Source organism: Tenrec ecaudatus, chromosome 7 (assembly GCF_050624435.1).
Source record: "Tenrec ecaudatus isolate mTenEca1 chromosome 7, mTenEca1.hap1, whole genome shotgun sequence".
Classification (NCBI taxonomy): domain Eukaryota; kingdom Metazoa; phylum Chordata; class Mammalia; order Afrosoricida; family Tenrecidae; genus Tenrec; species Tenrec ecaudatus.
In genome coordinates, this window is record NC_134536.1 from 76,653,372 (window position 1) to 76,670,747 (window position 17,376).

General features: G+C 41.6%; 1 protein-coding gene across 1 annotated transcript in view; it reads right to left on the reverse strand.

Annotated features, from left to right (window-relative positions):
• The window catches only part of FHL5 (four and a half LIM domains 5), a 48,663-nt gene that overhangs the window by 6,350 nt on the left and 24,937 nt on the right, over positions 1-17,376 (reverse strand). Inside the window, exons 3-5 of the mRNA XM_075554755.1 lie at positions 16,581-16,755; positions 11,766-11,935; positions 5,261-5,447 (exon numbers count right to left, since the gene is read on the reverse strand). Of these exons, the coding sequence (XP_075410870.1) occupies positions 5,261-5,447; positions 11,766-11,935; positions 16,581-16,755 (532 nt within the window). The remainder of the gene's footprint in view (positions 1-5,260; positions 5,448-11,765; positions 11,936-16,580; positions 16,756-17,376) is intronic.

Genomic DNA, 17,376 nt, shown 5'->3' on the forward strand with positions numbered 1-17,376 from the left:
AATGAAGATAAAATGATCAAATGTTCACTTCCTCGCTTGGTGTTTGATGTGTTTCATAACTGTAATATCTTCTCTTTCCACAGGTCTATTTTTACTCAGGATCCAGTCACCTGGCCACGGCGCCGTACAGCACACGTTTCTGAAGGTCCTCAAAGGGTTCCTTCATTGAGACGCTCAGGCAGCTCTCCCAGCAGGATGACCTTCTTACCGTGGCCAGCTTCAGCTGAAAAGACGTCAGGCTACAGATGTGACACAGGCTACACCTTTGATCGACTCGCCAGTGAGTCCTTGGCACTCCTCTCGCTTGTTAGCTTGAGACTTACTAGAGCCAAGCGGTTGCTAAGAACTAGAGCTGAAGTTTGAGTTTCATTGAGACTCTAGGATTTTCTCCCTAATACGATCCTATGGTACAGATCCAGAGATTAGTTTTGAGGTGGGGTTTGGTGTGCTCTAGGTTCGGGATTTTATTTCTTCATAATGTTTTCTCGACGTATTCTTAGTGCCATGATTTGCTTATCACGTAGCAAGGGTATCCTTTTACTTGTTCACATATAATTGCCAAATACTCCATCTGGGACAATAAGCAATGTACCAAAGCATTCTTTTCTTCCTACTTTACAAACCTTACTTCACTGCTTGATAAGTAGTTTAATGGTTCACAGATAACTTTCCATCATATTCTTCTATTCTTTAAAAAAAGATAACCTTACAGTTTACTTCTCTATGGTGCCATCATCATTAGCTTCCAATAAGAGTATATCAATAATAAGCCAATTAGCTCCCTTGATGTTGCTCAAAATATTAATAGGCTGTCTGCAGGATGGTTGCTCTCCCTGCGCATCAATCATCTCTGCTTATAAAGCTAATGGTACACACCTGGCCTTTCGCTGCTGACGTGTCTTCTGTGATTGCACTCACACACTTCATACAAGGGACACATGTGACAGTAATTCTTCTGGAATTTAACAGAGAAGTAAAGCATGGACCCTGCTGGCTGCAGGATTGATGAAAAGCCCGGTTCAACATGTTGGATGCTTGCGAACTGCTCCAATTTTGGATATGTTTTCCTCCCTCAGGTTGTGAGGGTTATTTGCAGAAAGACAGTCATCTACGAAAGAAATCTCTGGCACCTGTTTTATCTGGCTCCGTTTGCTCCCGCAAATCAGTCGAACCAGGGCTGTCGTTTGTGGGGCACTTGACTCCATGCCAGGCACTATTTTAAGCACTTACACACCTTGCCTCATCTAGCCCTCACTTCCTCGGCATGGGCTAGATGTCATCATCCCATTTTGCAGACAAAACTGCTTCAACAACCTGCCTCGGCTCACCTAGCTGGTAAGGGACAGAGTTGGGACCAGGCTCTTTACCTCACCGAATGCCATTTGAACTGAGCTTTCACAACGAACATCCTCAGAAGCCTCTGCATCTCTTTCTAGAAGAGCCACAGCGTTGGAAGCTCTTGTCCCAGCTTCACGCAGTGAGGCTCAGGTGAGGCCCTGATCCGCTCTCCATTTACCAATAAGGAAAAGCCAGACCTTGGAGGGGGATCCCGGTTTTCCAGGCCACACAGTAGTGTGAGGCAGGGGCTTACAGATTCACGGAAGGTAGAATAATATTTTTAAAACACCCTAACATATGAATTCAACATGGGCTCACACATACCAACATTATGGTATTGTTTTGTTCAGTTAGACAAGGGCTCCCCATGCCATGACTCTAGGCTGACTCAATAGCAACTAACAACATATAGATTTTTTTCAAAGATTGCTTTCAAGATGACATATTGTTTGCATGACTGCCTGTCTTTCAGAAGACTAACTACATATGGCAGTGTCAGAATTCCTTATGGTACATTAGTTCAGCTAGCTCAGTTTTAAAGATGCGTTACTGAAGAGCTGTTCTCTCTCTGTCAGGTCAGCTCAAGATACAGTGAAGTGAGCTGGACGATTTTCAGGCCTTCTGGTCTGGTGACTTTCCATCACAGAGCAAAGAGTATATTATTAAGAAAAAGGTTAGAGGTTCTGTTTATCCTGACTATTCTAGAATAAAGACACAATAAGATGTCTGGACTACACTGGGTTAAGCCTATGCTCCTGATCATCCTTATGTTTTAGTGCAGATCCATGTGGTTTTTCTGCTGGAACCTAAAAAATGTTGAGCTCAGTGACTGATCTGCAATAAACCACTTGAAAAAGAAATCACTTAGACCCGTGAACCTGTGATGAGTCTGATTTGAAACTCGTCAAGTTCAGGGCACTCAGAATCTTCCCAGAGCAAAATCATTGGGGCTCTCAAAAAGCTTTAAAGCTTCACTTTGAGTTGTTTAATTTTCTCATTTCTTCATTGAAGCCCCCCGACTTTGTCCCTGACCCAAGTGAAGATATATGTTATAGAAGAAATGGTTTGAGTTAGACAGATGTGGCGGCAGATTCTACTAAGATTTTGGAGCTGAGGTGTTGTTGAATGTACCAAAGTGCCATTTTGTAGCTAAAACCAATAAAGAGGGGGCTTAGTCTCACGGCGTCGAAGGCAGGATAGCAGAGTAGTTAAGAACACAAGTCCTGGAGCCATGGGCTGCCTGGCATTGCTAACTTGAGGCCTTGAAGGACTGAGGAGGTGGCCTGACTGAGTGATGGGGGCAAGGTGCAAGGAATGGAAAAGGCACACCTGCATAATGGGGTGCACTGTGCTCTCTGTCCCCGTGGCCCTGCAGGGAGGGTGGGGCACCTGCTCACTCATGGTAGGCATGCTTTTTCTAATTTTGGCTGCAGGGATGGATTTTTGAGTAGTTGTTGCCAAACATAACACATCTGCTGACCAGATGTAGCCTACGGTTCAGTTAGTGATTCTGGGACATGGCGCTCCTGTATAGACAATCACACCCGGATTTCTTTGCCCAGTAACTCTTTCTTTCCCTTTGCAAGTTGGTGAAAGCCAGGCAAATGGCACTGAAATTCATTCATATTATGATTGATTTGAAGTTGAAAGAGGAGGAGGAGGAAGACAGGCGTAAAAAAAATCTTTCATCTTAACAAAGTACAATAGAAACTACTGGGAACAAGACTAGGAATATAGTTCTGTCACATTGCTATGTGACTAGAAATGCCCCGGTGGTGTAGTGGTTATGTGTTGGGCTGAGAGGGGCAGGGTTGGCAGTTTGAAACCCCCAGCAGCTCCTTGGGAACACATATAGTGTGGGAAATGTCCCGGGGGTGCCATGAGTCAGCATTGACCCTATGGCAGGGAGGAAATGTCCTAACAGAATAGCTGATGTGTTTTTCACAGGCCATACTATCTGGAGTTTCTTTATTATGGGATTAGCATTCTAGATTGTGATGGCGGAAAATATAATGTTTTTATTAAAGTCTTGAAAATATATTTTAGAAAATGTTTTAAAGAAAATATATTTAACATGGATTGATTTACCATTTGCTTTTGAAATCATTTTACTTGTATTTTGTTTGTTCAGTAGAATGCTTCTTGTTTTCTTTCAGCTAATTAAAATTAAAACTCATTGCAGTGAATAGAAAGAAAAGAGAATCCTCCATTTGTTAGAAGCGTCTGAAAATGAAGTTTAATTAATTCCTGACCTATGCTGCTCTGGTAATTAATTACAGCTTCAGACGTTTTATGCAGCACTTGCATTTCATTAGAACCTTTTCTATTTTAAGGCTGCTTGGGCCTTGCTTGGAAGGAAGCAGATTCTGATTTATTATTTCCCACCTTGCCCGGCCAGATCCTTGAAGTGCTGGTTCAGATCCTGGATCTTTGAGAAAATCTCGACTTCTTCACCAACACTGATCTCTGCCTCCCTTTAGCTGCGTTTCACTTAGTCAGTCCCATGAGCTCAGTCCTGAGTGACAGATCGTGCCTTTGTTCATCGCTGTCAAGTGGGTTCCAGCTCACAGCCACCCCACAGACAACAGTATGTTCTACTGCCTGGTCGGAGTCACCCTCCCGATTGTTGTAGCCACTCTGTATTTAAGAACCTACCATCTGGAGTGGCACGGGGACTCATCTTTCAGCATGAAATGAAACAATATTTTGTGGTTCTTTCCACAGCTTTACGTAACACCATCATGGAGCCTTGGTGGCATAGTAGGTTACGTGGTGGGCTGATAACTTCAAGGTCAGCAGTGTGAACTCACCAGCTGCTCCTGGGGAGAAAGACGAGGCTTTTTGCTCCTGTTCAGATTTGCAGGCTTGGAAACCCACACAGGCAGTTCTACCCGGTCTTGTAGGGTCACTTCCTTGGAGACTTCCCTGAAACGTGTCCACAGTGGTGACTCTACTGGCATTTGAAATGTCAGTGGCATAGTTTCTAGCATATCACAATATGCAAGCCACCAAGAGTGACAGCGGACAGCCATTTGTGGCACGGGGGGTATCTGCTGCTGTGGCTGCTGTTAAGTGCCGTCAAGAGGGTTGTGACCCATAGGAAACAGCCCAGGCCTGCCCCTCCTCATCAGCGTTCTTGTGCCTGAGCCCATTGTTACGGCCACTGTGTCCATCCATCTCATTGAGGGCCGTCCTCCTTTCCCTTGCCGTCTGCTTTACCACGCGTGATGTCCTTCTCCAGGTGCTGGTCTCTCCGGACAATATATCCAAAGTACGTAAGACAAAACGTCTTGCCATCCTTACCTCTCAAGAGCACTGTGGCCATACTGTTACCAAGATTGATTCATTTGTCCTTTTACGAGTTCGTGGCCCTTTCAATATTCTTCTCCAGCACCCTAGTTCAAATGCAACACTGGATCGCTACCTGAGTTACATTCTGCTTTACTCTACCTGCGTAATATTTACACGTACACCCGATGTTCGCATGGGCTTATCTCAAAAAGAAGCGAATAGCAATTAACCATTTTTTCCTTGCATCTCCTAAAGCAGTTATATAGCATCTTACATAATCATAACCACCCCGTGGTTCCTTTGAGCTTTTTTTTTGTTGTTGCCATCAAATCAGTCCCCAACTCTGTGGCCCCATGTACAGTAGAAACTGGTTATCCACCTGGTCTTGCTGGCTGGTTTTCCGAGATTGGTTGTCAGGCATGTCTATCTAATGAGTCCATCTGGAAGCTCTACCCAAACCTGTTCAGCATCATAGTAACACAGGCCTCTACTAACGGACAGCTGTGACTGCACATCACACCCGAGTCTCCTTCATGGAAGACCAGAGTTCTATCAGTGAAACAAACCCCCATGTCCCCAGCATCTTAGGATAGGGCCATACTGAAATGACAAACACAAGCAAACAACTCACCAGTAATGGGTTTGTTGCAGGCTGCACACTTTTTGGCAAAAAGACGGTTGTAGCAGTCCAAGCAGAATGGATAATCATCTCTGGACATGAACTCTTCTTTGTTGAGCTCTTTCCTACAGCCGCTGCACAGAAAGCACTCTCTGTGCCAGGGCTGGTCATGAAACGTGACTCCCCCTGAAGTTATCACCTGCCAAGAGATGGCATGAAAGACCGTGACCACAACTCACATCGATCATGGCTCTCTTCAACGTCCACAAGAGGGGTTTTAAAATGCTCTCTTCGGACAAGGTTTTCTCTCCTTTTAAAACTTTTGTGATCCTTTTGAGTCAATATAAGAAATCAAGAGGCAGAGAGGATAAAATAGACCTGGTACAAAATGAGAACATTTTGGATGTTCCCTTCATGATGGACTAGGAAGCAATGAGGGCTGCATCTACTGCTTCATCTACTGGCAGTGGGGTTCAACTCGCAGGGACCCTGTCAGACAGAGCAGAGCTGCTCCATGTGGATTTCCGAGGCTGAAAATCTTTCTGGAAGCAGACAGCTTCATCTTCCTCCCATGGATCAGTGGGTGGGTTGGAAGGACGGGGCACATTGCTAACGGCCCAACGTGGAGCACGCAGCACCACTAGCACTTCTTGTATTGGACTGAAAAATCAAAGCCAACCTCGCTGCTGCTGAGTCAATGCCGACTCTAGGGACGCCATTGGATAAGGCGAAACTGTCCCTGTGGGTTTGAACGGCTGACTTTGCAGTTAGCAGCCCAATGAGTAACCACTGCACCACCAGGGCTCCTGAGGATGATGAGAAGAAAAGTTTAACAATCGTGGCTCATCAGTCCATCCTTCTCTGACTTTCTTATTGTCTTCAAGATCTGCCAATAAGCCTGGACAATTTTAAAAAATAATATGTTCTGACCAGAGGGCTTCAAAAAGTTCATGGAAACAGGGGATGAAAAGACAGTGGGATTTTTCCATGAACTTTTTGAAGACCCCTCCTATTTCCATGTCTGCATTTTAAGGATGCTGGTGTGGGGAACAATCTATTTTCATCCTAAAGCTTGATCAGCAGCAAACCTGAATGGAATTGACAAACACCATTATAGGCAATAAACACTACCCTGCTTTAAGGCTTTGTTCTTGTTTCAGTTCTTACCATTGTGCTGAGGGTCAGCCCCTCAGGTGGTAGAGAATATTATGTTTACCCTTTATAGAGAGGTCCCTGTGGAAGGGTGGCATGATTAAGTACAGTGCCCACAGTCCTCCAGCTATAAACTGGCCAAGCGAACATTCAGACCTCTGTCTGACGTTAGTGTGTGTGAGTGCAATCGCTAATACAGCAGTAGCGAGTCCAGAGTGCCGTGTACAAATGAAGCAGTTGGTATGCCCTTGACAAATGAATGAACACTGGGGGAGGAGGGAAATCTTTAGAAAGCAATTCCAGTATTTTTATCGAGCCCATACGGGTGCTGTGGGTCTGATTTGTTGGCTCTAAGTAATTGGTACCGGTTATGTATTGAGATTAATGTCTGATTCTCTAGGGTTTTTTCAGAGAGGCTATTTAGTATTCCTTCAGAAAACATTTTTTTCCAAGCCAGTTTAATCTATAGATAATACTCTTAAAAGGCAGAGGCATTGTTACTTAGAATTGGATAGATAGATAGATATTGGCAAACTCTTCTTGTGTAGCCATTTTTAATTCCTATCATCTTTCAAATCTATGGCTATTGAGCTCCAGGAAATTGCTGTGGAACTTGGAATGCGTTCATCTGAATGCCGTATAATGCCAGAAGCAATGTGATATCTGAGAGTGCCTATGATCTTTGTATTTAAATTAATTCGATGTAGGAATTACAGAGCTCACCCTAAGCCATTTCATTATTGACAAGCTCAAAAAGTTCATTGTTACGACATCTGGACTTTGGGAGAAAAGTTGTCCTAAAGGTATTTTTAATCTTTCACCAATATTTTAAAATTTAAAGAGACTTGGTAGAAAGTTACATTTTATCCCAAATGAAAAAAAAAAGAAGTATGCTTCTTTGAATATGTAAATGAAAGTATAATAGTGCATGTGAATAAAGTAATTTAAAATGCCCCCTATTGACTTCAAATGCTTTCTGGTTGTCACAGCAGAATTCAAGATTCCTTTGATTCGTTTGGTCAAATGATTTGCAGGCAATGCTTGAAAGATTTGAAAACTTGGAAAATGTCTTCACAGCCAAAGAAAATTTAATAAGTACACCAAAGGCTGGAGTCTTTAAATAGGGAGAAGAAACTCTGGATCATTAAAAATAAGGTTGCCTGTGACTATCTTCCTTCTGAAGCGGAAGGCTGGGTAAGGTGATGCCTCGAATGTAGACTTGGTTTTAGCCGCAGTGGCCAGGTGGAGGCAGTCATGGTTTGACTTGTGGATGGCAGCTGAATAGCTGAAGAACGTGGCTGACTGTGTTTCTATCCTGGCCATTTGAATTTAGAGTCTTTATTTGTGGAGGTCACTTTCTTTTTGCTCATGAGTTCTGGTGGTGCGAGCCGAGGGAGAGGGACGCAGCCATCGCTCCTGGGCAGATTCCCAGCCTCAGCACACCCCTCAGCAGCCCTCCAGCGGGTCGTTCTGAGCGGAAATCCACTCAAGGGCAGTGGGTTTGAGGCAGGTCTTTCTTTGGGGTAGAAAAATGAATTTGCTTTCACAAAATACAATCTATGAAAGAAAGTCCTAAAAACTTGATTGCCAGGTAGTTTTTGCTTATCTCATTTTGTTTTATATCTGGATTTTGAGGGGGTTGGTAAAAAATGTGTCTTTCAGCTTGACCAAAAATATCTATAGCCTGCTTTTCTTAAAGGACTTGTTAGTTTAAAATTAAGTAGAAAATAATCTGGCATGTTGTGATCTGTATACTACCCAATATAAATATTTTATAAATGTTTGATGACTTCAAATGGTGTCCTACTTACAGGCACACGCTCTTATGATCTGAGACGCACCAGAGCTTTGCCCTAGACGGCCCTTAGCATTGATGTACTGGAGAAACGCCCTGCTTGAATCTTTATAGCATCAAGAGAAACTTCATTTTGTGTGTCAGATCAATGCTTTCTTACAAGTCTTGTTAGTATTTCAGCATAAAATTAATATAGATAGCAGTTTCAAAACTGTAATCAAATTGTCTGTCAACACAGTAGGACGAAGCTCTCTAATTTATTTCCAGAATCTCTTTATAAATGCATGTCACTGATTCAGGGAATTCTTTGGAACTTCCTGTGTCCATAGTGTGGTAAGTCTCTGACTACTGTTTGCAGAGCCATTTCCTAAGTCACTGCTTCTGGTACAATAAGGGAGGTCTCTGGGTCTAAGACAATCATGTCATGTTACTAACAACTAGTTTTCATTAGAGTATAATGTCTTAATTCTAACTTAAGAAGATTAATGGATGTCTCCTCAAATGCAGTTCTATTATTATACATCTTTGAGGACCCTGGTGGCAGTGGTTACACTTTGGGCTACAGTCTTCAGGGTTGGCAGTTCAAAACCACCAGGTTCCCCAGGAGAAAGATGGTGCATTCTACTCCTGTAAACAGTCTCAGAAGGACTCACAGGGGCACTTGTACACAGTCCTTTAGGGTCACTGTGGGTTGGCGCTGACTCGATAGCAGTGAGATATAGAAAATTACATTGCATGTGTGCACGTATGCATTTGTATTTGACTTTATAAAAAGTGCTGGTGAGACATCTAGCTGTCCACATCCAAGTGTATAAATGTTCTCAAGAGATCTGCCACTGTAGTCCATAGATCTAATTGTTTAAAAGCCATTGTCAGAACATCAAGTGGGTTTCATGACTCAGCCTGCTCATCACAATTTGTAATCTCTCTGCTACTCTTCCCACGTTCTCCAGTCTACTGGCATGCTTCTCAGGAGACAAAACCTCCATCAGGAAGATGTTTCTACTTGCTGGAGCCTAACTCGAGAAGGCCAATCTCCACGTTCAATTGTTTCCCTTGTATTCACTCTGTAACCCAGAGTCTTATTTCTCGGAATCTGTCCTACTTGTGCAAGAACCTCAAAATCAAGGTACTTGCTACGAAAGGTTTCTGGCCAGGGTGCAGACCAGACTCCATTTTGCTTTTTGGAACACTTAACTTTGGCTGCTTTACTTCTGCTTATCATTAACTTTGAGAGAAGAAGTTCATGGCTATTGTTCTCAGATATGTTTGCACAGGGGTCTAAAATATGGTGTAGTTAAAACTCAATAAAAGGAAGGAATTATTTTCTCAGGAGACTGAAATAGCAAAGATTGGAATAATTATTTAAGGAACTCTTTAGGAAAAGGGTCTTGCAAATGTTTGCAAAATTTAGCAGAGCATATTCGAAATTGATTATCAGTCCTTTACCCATGAGGGTAATTGGTCAGTTATGTCTGGATGAGGATGCTCTAACCCGCAGTACTTCGCCTGAATAAAGATGACTGGCCTACGTCCAAATTTAAGCTCTGTGGTGGAAATAACCTTTCTGTCTCCTAATGGTAAAGCTTAGATTTTAGAGCTACAACTTCTATTTTTAACAGTTGTACTGACATATAAATCACACACCATACACTTCAATAGTTGAAATATATTGGAAAGAGTGTGCACTCACCACCACAATCAATTCTAGAACATTTTCTTCATTCCTGTATCCGTTATTAGTTCCCCCTTACCTCCCAACCTTGCCCTGCAATAACCCTAAGGAATTATTACTCTACTTCCCCAAGAGATTACCTATCCTGGATTTAACCTAAACAAAATCATACAAAACAAACAAAAACGACAACAAAATAAAACACCGGAAAACTTCAATCTGGGAGAAAGCAGGAAATAATAGAAACTAGGGCAAATTAAACTTGGGTCAGAAGGGAAAATCAATGATAATATGTTAAATTTCAACATTACTCTAGCTGCAGTGAGGAGCACTGGTAGAGGAGCAGTTACACGCTGAGCGGCTAACTGTAGGGTCAGCAGTTTGTAACCACCAGTGGCTCCTCAGCAGAAAGACGGATCTTTCTACAACCATAAACAGTTACAGTCTCAAAAACTCACAGGGGCCATTCTATCCTGTCCTATAGGGTCATGATGAGTTGGCATTGACTCAGTGGTCATAAGTTTGAATGTATCTACAGTAATCCACTTTCCATTGTACTGTCTGAGACCAAGATTATTCAGGCCTCTTGTCAATGTTCCTGGTGGTGTAGTGGCCACAGGTTAAGCTGGTAACTTCCAGGTCAGCAGTTCAAAACTACTAACTTCTCCATGAGAGAAAGACAGGGCTTTCGATTGCTCTAAAGAGGTATAGTCTTGGAAACCCCCCAGAGTAGTTCTGTCCGGCCCCACAGAGTTGCTATGATTCACGGACTTGAGGACAGTTTGCTTTGTTTTGGTTTGAGTAATGGTCTGAGGGAGTTCAATAGAGACTTCCTCCACATGGGAACTCTGCAAATGGTTCTCAGGCTTTCACATCATTCATATCTTTCTGCAAACAAGTACTCAGAATTTAAGGTCTAATACAATTCCCTCCTCTGATCTTGGATTTTATTATTTATCATATTTGGATCACACAGTATTGTATGTCAACTTAGCTGACACTTCACTTAGATGCTTGTTTGAAGACAAGCCTTTAAGATAAGACCTCAGATGTTATTCTTTTGGATAGCTGTGCACCATCTGATTTCTTTCACTGCACTTTGCTACAGCATCCTTGTATTCAGTGATCACTTCATAAGGGCAAGCATTGAGCAGGGCCACATCATAAGAACTAATTGTTCTTAGATTAGGGCTACAGCTAAGTACATGGACCTATAACTTCTCGTGAACTTTGACCAGAGGACAAGGTTAAGGTCTGGGAAGAAAAGTTTGTCAGTAAATGTCATGAAGACAGTCACAGAAAAATGTTTGCAAAGCAGGTATGCACAGCTTACTAAATTAGCTCCAAGAAATCTTTGTTAGAAAATGAATCAGCTAGCCTTGTAAAATTCAACTTGCTATTGTCTTTTAACCATGAGTAAACTCTAGCTCCCATGACTCTACTTCTCACTTTTCAGTAAAAAAGCTTGTTCTCCCTCAGAATACCAGAGCAGCCTGGTGAATTCTCACTACATCGTGACTGATCCTAATCACTATACACCTTCAATAAATAAAAAAATAAATAAATAATTTTAAAAAGCTTTTTGCTTTACTTTCAATGGAGACCCAGTTTTCTCTTTAACACTAATTAGATCAACCATTCTTTCCCTAGAAACATTATTTTAAGAGTATGAGTTTTTACTGAAGAGAACTACCAGAATTTGAATGTTAAATTCAGGATGCAGGCAGAATGTGATGAGTGATGAAAACAGATGGCCATCTGTGAGGGTTCAAAGCTAACGTGAATGTGTAAATACAAATTTACAATGACAGTATCAGCCCACTCAACATATACTGGAGTAACTAAAAAGAACGATCTGGAAGGTTCCATGTGCTTCCTCCTCGTTAGGTAGTTACCTTCTTACAGAAGTTGCAATAGTGAGAAAACTCCTTCTCAAAGCATGGCACACAGTAATTGCCACTCTCTTTCGAAATTAAAGGCTTGGTTCCTATTGGTTGTCGGCAATGCTCACACACAAAGCAGGTTTCATGCCAGTAGTTTCCCTTAAATTCCATTTTGCGAGAACCTGTTCTCCAAAAAGAAGAACCTGTTAGTACAAGTCGTGCATAATTTTATTTTCTTTAAGCAGGGATATGTCAAGTTTCCTTAAAAATATTTGAGCGTTTTAAAGTTAAGGTACAACTATTCTCATAGGACAATAGTGTTTGAAGTCTGTTCATTCGTGGGATAAAAGATAGATTAATAGAGTTCATTAACAGAAATTAATTGCTATTTCCCTGACAACTTTTTCAAGCCCCTTTGAGCTACAATTAGGATTTGTAAGAGTACTGTAAGTGTAGACTGTAGCTGTAGATGGTCAGATAAATTGGCCATGATAGTCATTCCGGGGATATTATTAATGCTGTTAGTATCATCAAGTTGCTTTCTAATCATAGTAACCTTACATATGTCTTCACTCTCATTATTATACTGGAGCCTATTGTTGCAGCCACTGTGTCAATCCTCGTCATTGAAGAGCGTGTTCTCCTTTGCTGCCCCTGTACTTTACCAAGCACAATGAACTTCTCCAGAGACTGCACCTGATAACACCTAAAAAGGATATGAAGCAAAGTCTTGTTATCCTTGCCTCTAAGGCTCATTCTGGGTGTGCTTCTACAAAAACCGCTTTGTCCATTTTTCTGGAAGTCCATGAGATAGTCAATATTCTTCCCAGTATTGTAATTCAAAGATAACAATTCTTGTTCAGTCTTCTTTATTCATGTCCAGCTTTTGCATGCATGTGGGGTGAATGAAAATACAGCTTTGATCAGGCACAACTTAGTCTTCAATGAGACATGTCTATTTTTGAACACTCTAAAGCAGTTGTTTGCAGCAGATTTGTCCAGAACATTACAATATATCACTCATATTGTTGACTCCTGCTTCCATGGACACTGCTTGTGGATTCAAGTAAAATAAAATTCTTGACAACTTCAATTTTTTCTCTGTTTTTCATGTTACCCTGAATTGACCGAGTTGTGAGGAATTCTATTTTCTTTATGTTGGAGTATAATCCATACCGGATGCTTCAGTCTTCGATCTTCATCACTAAATGCTCCAAGTCCTCTGTGTTTTCAGCAAACAAGACATGTCATTTGCAAATCAAAGTTCTTAGTGAGTCCTCCTCCAATCTTAATTCTGTGTTCTTCTTCATATAATCCAGTCTTGCAGGTTATTTGCTCAACATAGAAATAGCATAAATAATAAGATAGGCAGGATAAACAATCTGGAGGAGAAAACAATGGGACTGGGGGGACATTGGAGAGGGGGAAGCAGGTGAAAGGAAGTGGGTGTTAACAAACCCAGGGACAAGGGAACAACCAGTGATTCAAAATTGATGGTTAGGAGGGTGTAGGAGGTCTGTTAGGGCTTGATCAAGGGCAATATAAGCAAGAGGAATTACTGAAACCCAAATGAAGGGGATAGTGGGACAAGAGGAAAGTGAAAGGAAATAGAGGAAAGAAGAAGGAGGCAAAGGGCATTTATAGAGGTCTAAATACAGGTATGTACATATTTATATATGATGATGGGGAAATAGATCTATGTGCATATATTTATAGGTTTAGTATTAAGGTAGCAGATGGACATTGGCCCTCCACTCAAGTACTCCCTCAATGCAAGAACACTTTGTTCTATTAAACTGGCATTCCATGATGTTCACCTTCCCAACAAGATCGCTGAAGACAAAGCGGGTGCATAAGCAAATGTGCTGAAGAAAGCTGATGGTGCCAAGCTATCAAAAGATAAAGCATCTGGGGTCTTAAAGGCTTGAAGATAAACAAGAGGCCATCTAACTGAGAAGCAACAAAGCTCACATGGATGAAGCACACCAGCCTGTGTGATCTCACAGTGTCAATAGTATCAGGTATCAGGCGTCAAAGAACAAAAAGTCATATCATTGTGAATGAGGGTGAGGATAGAGTGGAGACCTAAAGCTCAACATAGGCAACTGGAAGGAGTTGAGCCAGTAGGGTACAATATAGCATTTATGAAACATACAATTTTCCTCTAGTTCTTTAATGCTTCCCCACCCCACCCCCAATATCATGATCCCAATTCTACCGTACAAAGCCAGCTAGACCAGGGCATGTACACTGATAGAGATAAGAGCTGGAAACACAGGGAATTCAGGACAGATAAACCCCTCATGACCAATAATGACAGTAGTGATACCAGGAGGGTAATGGAAAGGTGGGGGAAGAAAGGGGAAACTCATCACAATGATCTACATATAACTCCCTCCCTGGGGGACAGACAACAAAAAAGTGGGTGAAGGGAAACATCAGTCAGTGTAAAACATGAAAAAATAATAATAATTTATGAATTATCAAGACTTCAATAGGGTGGGAGAGTAGGTTAGAGGGGACGGATGAGGAGCTGATACCAAGGACTCAAGGAGAAAGCAAATGTTTTGAGAATGAGGATGGCATCATACGTACAAATGTGCTTGACACAATGGATGCATGTATGGATTGTGATGAGAGTTGTACGAACCCCCAATGATATGATTAAAACAGTAAATAGCATAGATATGGTGGAAAGATAAAACAATGATGCACACTTTTCTGACTTTGAACCACATAGAATCGTGTTTTATTCCAACTCCCTCTTGGTCGATATTACATAGGTTCCACACAAGCACAATGAAGGGTTCTGGAGTTCCCATTTTCCTCAATCTTAGCCATAATAAGATTTGCATATCTTTGCATAATGAAAAACTCAGATAATCATCTTTCTTTTTGCCAATATCCATCTGATATGAGCAATTTCCCGCATGTTTCAGGTCATCTTCCGAATCTCGCAGGAATATTGGGGAGTTCTTCATTGTTCTGCTGCAACCATTTTAGATTATCTTCTGCATTTTTAACGTTTCTGTTATATTAATGGTAGCATTCTATAATCTCCACATTATGTTGGAGACCTTCTTAGGAGTGGGTACAAATGTGGATCTCTTCCAGTCTGCTGGCCAGGTGATTGTCTTCCAACTTTCTTGGCATAGAGCATCTCCGGCTGCACATCCCTCTGTTCAAACATTGTGACTGGTATTCTCTCTATTCCTGGAGCTTTGGTTGACTACAGTGCTGTCAGTACAGCCTGGCCTTTTTCTTCGGATACTTGGGTTTCTTGATCACAAACTACCTCTTTGAAGGGTTGAATGCCAACCAATTCTTTTTGGTAGAATGACTGTATATTCCTTCCATTAAAAAATGTATTTCCTGCATCTTTCAATAGTTTGCTTAATAGTCCTGATTTTTTTTTCTAAAGTCCTTTCAGCTTGAGCAATGCTGAGCATATACTTCTCTTTTGGTTTTTCAACTCCAGTCCTTTCCGTATTTCAATATTTTTTCTTCTCAAACTGCCATTGGAAACCACTTTTTTTTTTGCTTCAGCATTTCTCTCCTTGGCTTAGGCTACTACTCAGTAACAAGTTTCAGAGTCTGTGTTTGACACACACGCATTCGGACCTTCCCTTTCTTTCCCGTCTTTTTAATGACCTTTTAGTTCCTTCATGTCAGGTGTCCTTGACATCATCTCACAACTCATCTGGTCCTTGTCCAATCGATTTGGTGATGGTCTCTAAATGAAGATAATGTATAATCAAGGTTTTAATTGGCTTTAAAAATCTTCAACTTGAACTTGCATATGAGTAATTGATGATTTATTCCATAATCAGCCCCTGGCCTTGTACTGATTAAACAAGGGCCCTGCTGATGTTTGAAATACTAGTGGCACGGCATCCAGCATCAAAGCAGCAAGCAAGTCACCTAAGTGTGACAGACTGCCAGGTGAGTAGTGGCCAGGAGTATTCGTGATGCACAAACTAAGGCACAAGCTCTGGAGATTTATGTCATGCAATTATGGTCGCATAGATTTAAATACATAATAAGAAAATAAGAGAGAATCATGTTTTTCTGTTGTTGTCTGTTGGGATAGAGAACATAATCAAAATATACAGAATTGGTGGTGGCATTTACACAGGTCTTAGTCTGCCTTAAAATCCCTGGTGGTATAGTTACAGGATGAGTTGCTAATTACAAGGTCAGAAGTTCTAAACTGCCAGTCTCTTCTCAGGAGAAAGAGAGTGGTTTCTACTCCAGTAAAGAGTGACAGTCTTGGCAATTCATAGGGACATTCTACCCTGTCCTATAGGGTCACCATGAGCAGGTATCCACTCCATGGCAGCGAGTGAGTTTGTTTTTTCAGACTCCCTGAAGGGAGTAACCATGACTGACCCTCAAGCCAGTGGGTGTCAAGCTACAAAAAGATTGCTAGTCTCGCCCCCTATCATGAAAGCTTCTTTCTTCTGTCTTTGGTGATACTTAGATTCATGGACCTGGTTCAATGTAGGCTTAGAATTGTTGGTATACATTTTATCTTTGCTTTATGGTTCAAAATATGGGTCTAAGTGTTTAAAGTGTTTATGTGAATTAGATTTCACAAAAAAAGAGCACTAGTTTACTTTTTCACCATACAATGAATAATCTTTTTTGTTTCTAAAATACGCTAAATTTAAGAGGCGGCTGAGAAAGGGAGAAAGAGAGAGAGAGAGAGAGAGAGAGAGAGATCTTTCTCCACATTTGAGTTTTGTTAGCTGATACACTCTTCGTGTACTTGGATGTAATGAAACTCATGCATCCTCTTTGGCCGGGCCTGGCATGCGCGTCGCTCACCGGGCATGATGGGCTTCTTGCAGTGGAAGCACTTTGAGGAGCATGCGTTGGAGTAGCACTCTGTGCACAGCAGGCGCTCATCCTTGGCCACAAAAGGCTTTTCTACCAAAGAGTGATTGCATTTGGCACACTTGAAGCATCCTCCATGCCAGTGCCGGCCTTTGTAACACAGATCCTTTGAGAGAGTAAATAAGAGTTAATTAAATGTGTTTGTCACAAACCAGGCTGATTTATAGGACACAACTGAACACCCCAGGGCCCCAGGCCCCAGCAGGTTGTGCTGGAGTTTGGGGGAATGTTGTCATTGATATTGTTGTCCTTGGAGAAGGGACTCGCTGGGTAATTAAGAGGGAAAGCCTAGAGGTTCTTGATTGGTCACTAAAAGCAGCTGAAAAATAAATGGACACTTTTCTAATTCTTCAAATCTCTCCTACATTCTTTCTGTATACTACAAAAGAGATTTCCTGGAATGATTTTTGTTTTTGAGTTTCCATATAATGAGACATTCGTAGACAACCAAACCCCAAACATGACCTACCCCCAGCAAGATCAAAGAGACAAGGAAAAAGAGAAGGAGCTAAAATAATGACCCCTGTCGGAACAAGAGCTCTTTCTGTGAGAGGAGGTGAGGCTGCTTATCAAATCAGAAAACTCACACCTTGAATCTTGACCCCTCTGATTATCTATATACTTACTTAGATATTCTTGCCATTCAAAACTAACTAGATATGTTAGCTGTTCAATTTAGAGTATATAACTTAATCACATAGTATTTTGGCAGCCTAGACCACCTCAA